Here is a 9914-nt window from a genome sequence, read left to right as displayed (position 1 = left end):
CAGAATCGGAGTTGGGCACAAATATCATCCTGTCCCATCCGGTCAAACTGGAGAAAAACCGTCACAAGTAGAACAATTTGGATCGAATACCACGAGATGAACAAATTATAATTATCATCCTTATTTGGATAACATGACCGGAAAATAACAATTTTTCGTTGCTATAGCTCAATATCGACTGAGTTTAGTCTGTCGCTATACAATGATACCAATGAAATACATTATTTACGAAAAATAAAGATTTGTATAACATAATTACATAAAAAAAAATGCCTCCTGAAATGCTAAAAATCTGTTGATTTAAGTAGCTAGCTCAATTATTATACAAAATTATTTTGGAAAAAGGTAAGTATATATGACAAATTGTCTTTAGCTAGTTGTTATGAAGATGAAACATTTGTTTTGGTTGCTAGGTTTGTATGCAATGAGAGGATAAGAGCAGTGCAATCATCCCTGTTAGAGGAAGGGTGTTTTTCTCCCCACTTTGAAACCGCTGCATTCACTAATGCCTCTGCTGCTGTGACTTTTGTATCGGTTGATGCTACTATCGTCGCAACTTCATCGTTATTCAACACGTCCCACACCTATAAAGAAATTTTGAGATTAAAAATGCAAAAACTAAACAGTTATGACTAGCTAAAATAATTAATTATAAGAAACAAGTCATAAAGAAGAAGAAAATATTATATATAATAACTTACCCCATCTGTGGCAATGATAAGGAATTGATCCTTAGAGGTCAAGTGATGGAAAGAAACCTCAGGGATGGAAATAATGCCATGATTCTTTACAAGAAAATCACCAAAGGATCTTGTCATGGCCAAACCTGGTATATTTTGTTGGGGCAACCATACCCGCTCGATGTGTGGCTCGTGTAACAAAGCCAATACCCGACCATTTCTTCTTTTTATTCTCTTTCGTTCGGCTGGCCGATGCACCAAAAAGAAATCAACATCAAGGGGCTTTAATAAATAAAATATATTCATTTTGAAACACTTTTTTGGAGCTGAAGCTGAGTTTAAAAGAGTAAATATGAATCAAATTATTTGCATTTCATCTAATTTGGATGTTGAATAACTTAGATACTTTTATGAAATTTAACATAATTAACATATATGTATAAATTTATCAATTTTTTCTCGTTTAAATTCAAACTCAATTTACTTTCAAAAAAATATTTACAAATGGGCTCGAATATTTTTTAGAAAAACCTTCTAGGTTTAAATCTGTGTTGAATGAGAAATTATAGGGAATTTTATTTATAAACATGTTTTTTTTTGTGAAAATTTCAATCCAAATATATATAAATATAGATGAAATAATGTTTTTACTTTTGCAACATACCTTAATAAGACATGCATTTATTGGCATTTTCTCAAACAAACTAATATCTACATATAAAAAGTGTTTTGCAAATGGACCATTGGATCCAATCTCTTGCTTAATGTTGTTTAATTGGGTTTCATTTGCAAGGTCTTCTATAAAATCATTAACTAAAGTTCTATTAATTCTTTGAAATATATGGATATATCATTCGAACCCAATTAATAACCTAAATAATTTTCTTTGTATGTGTACAAAATTTCAGTTTATTTGCAAAAAAAGAAAACCCTGATCAAACCATCCTTACTTGTAACACTAGGCTTTAGGTCTGTTGTAAGTTGAACGGCCGTGATTTCTCCATCATAATTCATGACCCCCAAGACTGCTCTCGAGTCACCCAAATTAGCAATCATAAGATTGTCGCCCTAATCAGATTATCATAAATGAAAAACTATGATCAAGAACATGATCTTCATTCATTGACTGCAGGAAAAAAAATCCTTTCATAAATCCAAAACTATGAAATATTAACATAATTACCTGTCTTAGGACAATTACTGCTGTTGTTCCACTCAAAGAACAATCCATGTTCTCAAAATGTCTGATCTTCTCATCAATCACCTTGAAAGCGCTTATACATGCCTTTTTCGAGCTTCTTTTGTTCTTCAAGGCTATGATCTTCTGATCTAGAAGAAAATTCATCAGGTAATTCCTGACAAATTTGCTCACTAAATGACCATTTGTTCCATGCCCATCAAACACGCCACAAAAGGTGACATCTTCCTTTCCTCCATAGACCTTGTTAGTAATTATTGTTGGCTTTGACTATTGGATCTTTCTAAGAACAACTATGAAGATATGAAACTCTGGAAAATAGATATTTGCTAAAGAAGAAAAAGTCTTGAAAAACCTTGAGTGTTGTCTATTCAACATTTACAACCAATCCTTATATAGGAGTAATTAGCCTAAAACCCTAAATTGCTTATACATACAGGCCCAAGCCCATTAATAATTAAATATACCCTAATGGTATAAAAGACAATATAATAATATAATATATTATATTGTATAATATAATAATATATCAATATAATATATTATTATATTATATACACTAACATCAATAAAGGCCTACAACTTTATATTTTCTGACAATCAAGCTTAAACTCACAATCTCCCCCGTAAGCTTGATTTGGTTCGAGATACTTCACGCCGAGCATCTCTCGCATCTCTACAAATTTGACTATTGCTAGTGCCTTAGTGAGAATGTCTGCACGCTGCTCTCTAGTGCCTACAAACTCTACAACGATCTGTTGATTCTTGACGCATTTACGGATGAAGTGGAACCGAATGTCGATGTGTTTTCTGCGTCCATGAAACACCGGGTTCTTCATTAATTCTATTGCAGACTTGTTGTCGACATAGAGGGTTACCGGCCTCAGCTCGCATCCGAGCACCTCGCTCAACAAGTTTCTTAGCCAAAGTCTTTGGCACGACGCTGCAGTAGCTACCATAAACTCCGTCTCACATGAAGATAAAACAACAGTTCGTTGTTTCTGAGATTGCCACGTGATCAGATTCCCGTTGAGATAAAACACCATCCCTCCAGTACTTTTTCTGTCATCTGTGTCACCGGCTAGGTCACTGTCAGTAAAACCAACGAGTTCTTCAACTTCTCGTCCTCTTCTTAACTGAATCCCATAATTCATCGTTCCCTTCACGTAACGAAGAATGTCTTTTACTGCCTGTTGGTGTAGAGTGGCAAGCTTCTCCATGTATCGACTCGCTATGTCAACTACATAAGAGATATTCGGTCGAGTGTGTGTCAAGTACCTGAGACACCCGATGATACACCAATACTCCTTCGGATCCACTAAGCTTCCTTCCACATCCTTTCCGAGCTGCAACTTTGCTTCCATAGGATACTTGCTCGAGTTACAATACTCCATTACAAACTGTTTCAACACATGTTTCGCATAAGCTTCCTGCTTTACCTTAATGCTATATTTCTTCTGGTCCACCTCGATACCAAGTATTAACCTGACTGTGTAATGTTTCGCCACCAGTGCAAAGTTCTCCTCAAAATCATTGCATTGCTTCTGCACATAGCCTTTTGCTTTCAATCTCGCTTTGTGCTTGAGGATGTTGCCTTCGCTGTCTCTTTTCAACTTGAAAAGCCACTTTAACTCAATGGTTTTGTGACCGGGTGGTAAGTCAGTGAACTCCCATGTCTTATTCTTCCTGATAGACTCGAGCTCTTTGTTCATGGTTTCATTCCACGACTCTTCGATTACCGCCTCGTGATATGTTGTTGGCTCATCGGTGGTGAGCAACAACAATTCTTCAGGATCCATCTCTACTAGTGGTGCCTCCACATAGACATCTCGTAGGATTCCGAACTCCACGGGATTTTGTACGAGCTTGTTATTGTTGTTGCACCACTCCCACTTCTTCTCTTCATCTAATATAGCGTCTCTGCTCACATAGATTTCCCCGTAAGATGAATTAGGAAACTTGTGTGCCTTGCTTCCGTCTTCGAACTTCACATTTCCGGTAATTTTCTCGTCGAGCTCATTGAGCTTCTCTCGATGGCCCTTCATATGGTTGTTTGCTCCATTGTCAAGGTACCACACATCAGTGTGATTACACTCATCGCCACTTGCGAGGAGTTTCTCCATGACTTTCTCTTCACTGAACAACACCACATCTGGTTCCTCCTTGGACGAATCTTGCATGAACTCTTCAAGGTTTGTCTTCTCGTCTCCCTCAGCAAACATTAATACTGGCTCCTCGTCATAGAAGCTAGCGAGGTTTGCATCATCTTCTTCGGGCAAAGCTTTTGTCACTACCTCAGCAAACATTAATGATGGCTCCTCATCATAGAAGCTAGTGAGGTTTGCCTCACCGTCAGACCTATTGTTAGGGCACTTAGACGCGTAGTGCCCATACTTTTGACAAGCGTAACACTTCACTGTGCTCTTGTCTTTGCGGGGCTTGGTACCTTCTTGTCGAGGTGAGCTTTCTGCACAACCTCGCCCTTGACCTTGCCCTTGCCCTTTGCCACGACCTCGGTTATCTCCACCGTTGCCGCTACGACTCGATGATCCAGAAGAAAAATCGGCTTCTCCGTTTTTCTTCATTCGTGACATCCATTCATCATGCGTGAGCAATAGATGCTCCTCCTCTTGGTCTCCGTATCCGCGAAGTCTCTCCTCGTGGACTTTGAGACGACCGACGATCTCTTCGACGGTCATATTCTTGAGGTCACCAAATTGCTCGATCGCTGTAACGATCTGCATGTATGTTTGTGGTAAGGCTCTAAGGAACTTCTTGACGACGGAGATCTCCTTCACCCTCTCTCCTAACGAGCGGATACCAGTCACAATGGATGTCAATTTCATGGCGAAATCATCCACCGATTCCCCATTCTTCATACGAATCGCCTCAAATTGTGTCTTCAAGGTTTGCACTTTTGCCTCCTTAACTCTCTCCACTCCAACATGCATTGTCTTTAGCGTCTCCCACGCTAGCTTGGCGGAATCCTTCTCAGCCACCATGAGAAGGACGTCCTCAGGGAGTGCTTGATAGATGGCGGCGAGAGCCATTCTATCCATCCGTTCGTCGACATCTTCGAGCATCACGGCTTCCCACACTCCTTGTGCTTGTAAGTTTACCCGCATCTTCAATGCCCAAACCGAGTAGTTACTCTTCGTGAGTAACGGATAGGAGAGCGTCACATTTCCTTCTCTTCCAATCTTCATTGCCGCCGCATCTCTGGTTGATCTTGTCGACGACATGTTCTTCAATCTAGCTCTGATACCAAATGTTGGCTTTGACTATTGGATCTTTCTAAGAACAACTATGAAGATATGAAACTCTGGAAAATAAATATTTGCTAAAGAAGAAAAAGTCTTGAAAAACCTTGAGTGTTGTCTATTCAACATTTACAACCAATCCTTATATAGGAGTAATTAGCCTAAAACCCTAAATTGCTTATACATACAGGCCCAAGCCCATTAATAATTAAATATACCCTAATGGTATAAAAGACAATATAATAATATAATATATTATATTGTATAATATAATAATATATCAATATAATATATTATTATATTATATACACTAACATCAATAAAGGCCTACAACTTTATATTTTCTGACAATCAAGCTTAAACTCACAATTATCATATATAAACATAAATCAAACCAATGTTACAAAATTTGATCCAAAAAGGACAAACCAATAAACCATATATGATGGGTTAGGCTTAATTACTTTGTAGATCACAGCCGCATCTTGATTCACTCCCTTGCTGCCTTCACGAGAACAAAGAGATGAGCCAGAGCTTGATGAGATTCCATCAATGGGGTTGTCCCCATCGTCGAAAAGCACAATTTCCTGGCAATCATCATGGTCATTAACCCTATATTTATGATGATCTGCAGACCATTTTGAGATGCAAAGCCCCATTTTCTTAAGCTTGTATCTAATTTGGTTTTAGAATCCAGAAGCTTGTCTTCTTAAATAAGCAAAGAAAGTGGACCTTAGAAGATACCTCTTAATTATAGCATTATTTAACTAAGCAAAGAATAATATTTTATATTTACTTGAATATTTCAAATTCCTTGCGTTATTAAGATGCCCCAAAGATTCAATTAAAAGACGTATGATGTGTGAGAATGTAGGATAAGCTAAGAAGTCAAAGATAAATTACTTGCTAAGGTTGCAAAAATATCATAATTATAAGAAAAAGGCACACACATTAAGTTTCCATGTTTTTAATTGATAAAAATGCACCAAAGATATATTCAAAGTTATATATAAATAAATAGGTGATAAAATATATATGGATCATTCAACCAGGTTTTTAATTGCAAAAATAAGTTTGGATATATACTATATATTTGAAAGGATAAAATCATTTAATTTATCTATAATATTTGTAAAAATACACTTAAAAAAATATGAAAACCCTTGAAATTCTTGATTCACAAAATATGATTATCACTTGCTGCTTGATCTGGTGTGTTTTTTGTTTTTTTATTAAAATTATTTTTAAAAAATGAAATTTTTATATTGATGACATTATTATCATTCTAACAATTAAATTTATTTATTTATTAATTAAAATATCAACATACCTTCACTTTAATTTTATTAAATTTGAAAACAAAATTTGGCAGTTCATTTTTTTAAAAATCAATTTTTTTTATCAATTAATATATTTTAAAAAACACACCATGAAAATTCTAGAATATTCAAAATCAAATAAGCTCTTAATAAAAGACCTTCTCAAATCATGATTAGGGGTGATCGATATTTGGTCAGAACCGAATATCCAACCGATTTGAATTTTATTTTTGGTTTTCGAATCGAATTTTAATCTAATTCGAATTCAAATATGGTTTTCGAATTGGTTTTTGAGTTTCAACTCTAAAACCAAGCAGAAATCGAATTCATTTTTTATTATTTATTTTATATATATATTATATTATTTATTATATAATATATAATATATTATATAATTTAGTATATATAACATATAATAATTCCTTATTTATCTCATTTATATTCTTTAAACTAATTTATCTCCCACCTCATCTATTTCATGTAAACCTAATTCACCTAATCTATATTCTGTAAACCTAATTCCTTAGTCGCCCACCTCATCTATATGTTCTAAACCTCAACTCATTTCATATATATTATCTTAACTTAATCCCTATTTAATCTCTAACCTAATCAAATAATATTTCTAGCCTCCCTCATCTCTATTTTCTTAACTTAATCCACGAGGAGGCGCTACTCCCCTCCCTCATTTTTTAACCTAAATATCCCATCGTTACCTCCCTCTTTCATCTATATTCTTATATAAAATAGACATTCACCTAAAAAATGAGACTATTAATCTAATCTCACTATATTTTCCCTCTAGAGCTTCGACTTCGATCTATCTAATCTCGCTATCTGTAGAGCTTCTTCTTTGTCAAGACTTTAAAGTCTTGATCTATCTTCGTTGATCAACACTTATTTTGAGTTTAAGATCTATCTCATCGTTCAACATCTATCTCCGTCTATCAACATCCTAATTTAAATTTTGTTTTGAATTAGAATAATTTGAATTTATGATTTGGCAATAAAAGAAAAAAGAAAACCAAATTCGGTTTGAATTTGAATTATTCGAAATACGGTTTGAATTTGAATTATTCGAAATTCAAACCGAATATTAAATTCCTATTCGGTTCGGTTTTATTAGAATTTATTCGAATTCGGTTCGTTTTTCGAATTGGCTAAAATAAATAAAAATTTAAACTGAGGAATTCGAATAACCCGAAAACCGAACCGATAAACACCTTAATCGTGATTGAATGAGAAGACGATTTGAGAAGCAATAAGAGAGAGTCAAAAATGAAATTATATATAGTAAAACTTACTCTCTTTTTACATTATACTCATCCTATATCTTTTTTTAGGAAAACATTTTAACACTATTTCATTAACAAGTCAAAAGTGGGAGGGTCAATAATCAAAATTAGACAACCCCTTAGTTTTGATTATAAGATGACAAATAAAAGACCCAAAAGTTTTTGAATGTTAGCAGTCAAATCACATTACAAAACATAGATTACAATGAACAAAGACTACAATCTAGTTATCCCAACCTATGATGTCTTCATATCCTCCCTTTTGACCATATTGCCTTCTTTTGCGTCCCCTTCTTCTCTCGTTCTTCATGAAGGGAGATTGAATTGAAGCAGATGGTGATGCTTGTCTGCTCTCATTATTTAATCTTCCTCTATATGAATGCGTACTAATATAATAAAATGTATTCTTCTTTAGGATTTCAGAGCTTTTGTCACTATTTTTCTTTATATCAGTTTTACGTATTTGAGTATCAACCACCTTAGTTTTCTCTTTTCTTTTCTCTTCTGTTACATCTTTGTTTTCATCTTCTTCCTCTTCCTCTTCCTTGTCGTTAGGTTTATCTTCTTTAACATCCCCTTTTCATCAATTCCATTGATTTCTTCATTATCTAATTCTACATTGCTTTCTTCCTCTACATCATTATTTTCTTTCTTCTTTGATTCTTCCTTAATTTCTTCCTCTGTATTTTTTCCTTGCTAATTGTCTTTAACTTCCCCAATATTCTCTTTGATCCTTGATTCTTTTGTTTCATTTTTCTGCTTCTCTTCTTCTTGGGCTTTCAGGATTTTATGCTCTTCCTAAATTGTTTTTGCACATTTAGTGCTAGCATATCTGACCTTCATTCATATGAGATTTCCATTACTGTAAACTTTCATCTCAAGTCAACTATTGTCATGTTCTTTGGCAGCGTACTTCGAGGATGTACTTAAATGCTTATTCTAGCAAAGGTAAGTTATTCTCCTCCTTCTGTAATTGGGTCCATGTATAATGGTTTCCCCAATAAACTTGCAAAGTGACTTAGAACTTTTAATTATACATGTGTGCTGGGATGTTCCAAAGCTTAAACCATATATGGGCTGTTTCTTTTGGTTTTCTTAGTAGGTTCAATTCTCTAGACCATCTCTCTAGCTTCATACAGTTGGATCCAATATAAGTATGCCCATGTTTCAAAATATCATCCAAGTTTGATAACTTCTTAAATTTCAGAAAATAGAGATCATGTATATTTGCAGAAACCTTATCTAGTTCATTCTGCTCCCATTGTTTCATTAAGGCTTCCTTGGTGATTGAAAATGATACTCTATTCTTCCCTATGTAGTTTCCAACCACTACATTTTCCCATTCTTTAACACATTTTTCATCCATTTCACTTGTCAATTTAAATTCAAAAGGAGAATTGAGTACCTCGACTTTTGTTTTAACATCGCCCAAGTAAAATTTTCCTTTATAAGCATGATTATCTGCTTTCTTTCCTGCATTATTTTTCCAGACTTCGTTTACTCTCTAGATGGAATTGCTCCTGACAGAATAGGTCTTAGATTTAGGGGACTTTATTAGCTCTCTCATTATTTTAACTGACCAGTTTACTATATTTCATAATGTTCATTCTTTAGTAAATTCCAGTCCTTAAGATAGTGTACATTCAATTGAACGATTGTTTACTGCATTTTTTCTTTGTTGAGCACAATCTCTCATTTCTTTGCGTGCATCAGGAGCTTTGTGATTTGATTTTTAGTCCAAAAATATTTGTTCTTTCATTATAACCAACCTTGCAAATTCCTTCTTTCTTTCCCTGTTTCCTACTACATTATCTTCAGAATTTTTATCACCAATTAGGCCCTTACCTTTGTTGCATTCCTGTTGTTTCTTGATAATAACTTCAACAATCCTATCAATTTCTTTTCAGCTGCTTCTCTTAAACCTTCAATCACAAATTCTTTGACTTCCTTATTCTTTTTCTTTTTTTTCTTCCAATTTTGATGAAAAACAGAAAATAGCAACAAAACAGAGAAATTATAGAACAAGGTACACCAAAAACCTTAGTTATTACAGAATATGTTAAACTAGAAACCCTATCTTCTAACCAAATTTTACAGATGAATGAATGACCTAGCTATTAAAGTTAGTGTGTCATTCGTGCTGATTGTGTTGATTGTGCCGA

At 34.5% G+C, this 9914-nt stretch overlaps 1 protein-coding gene across 1 annotated transcript; it reads right to left on the bottom strand.

The window, feature by feature from the left end:
* Positions 1-379: 379 nt before the first annotated feature.
* On the bottom strand, positions 380-5797 carry LOC124923770 (probable protein phosphatase 2C 72). Its single transcript, XM_047463741.1, has 5 exons — positions 5603-5797; positions 1864-2121; positions 1631-1748; positions 702-925; positions 380-584 (listed from the first exon to the last, which is right to left on the bottom strand). The coding sequence occupies exons 1-5, from the start codon at positions 5795-5797 to the stop codon at positions 381-383; spliced, it is 999 nt and encodes a 332-aa protein (XP_047319697.1). The 3' UTR covers position 380.
* Positions 5798-9914: the final 4117 nt, after the last annotated feature.

Source organism: Impatiens glandulifera, chromosome 2 (assembly GCF_907164915.1).
Source record: "Impatiens glandulifera chromosome 2, dImpGla2.1, whole genome shotgun sequence".
Classification (NCBI taxonomy): Eukaryota; Viridiplantae; Streptophyta; class Magnoliopsida; order Ericales; family Balsaminaceae; genus Impatiens; species Impatiens glandulifera.
Note: the sequence above shows the minus strand (reverse complement) of the source record. Positions and strands in the feature narration are given on the sequence as shown.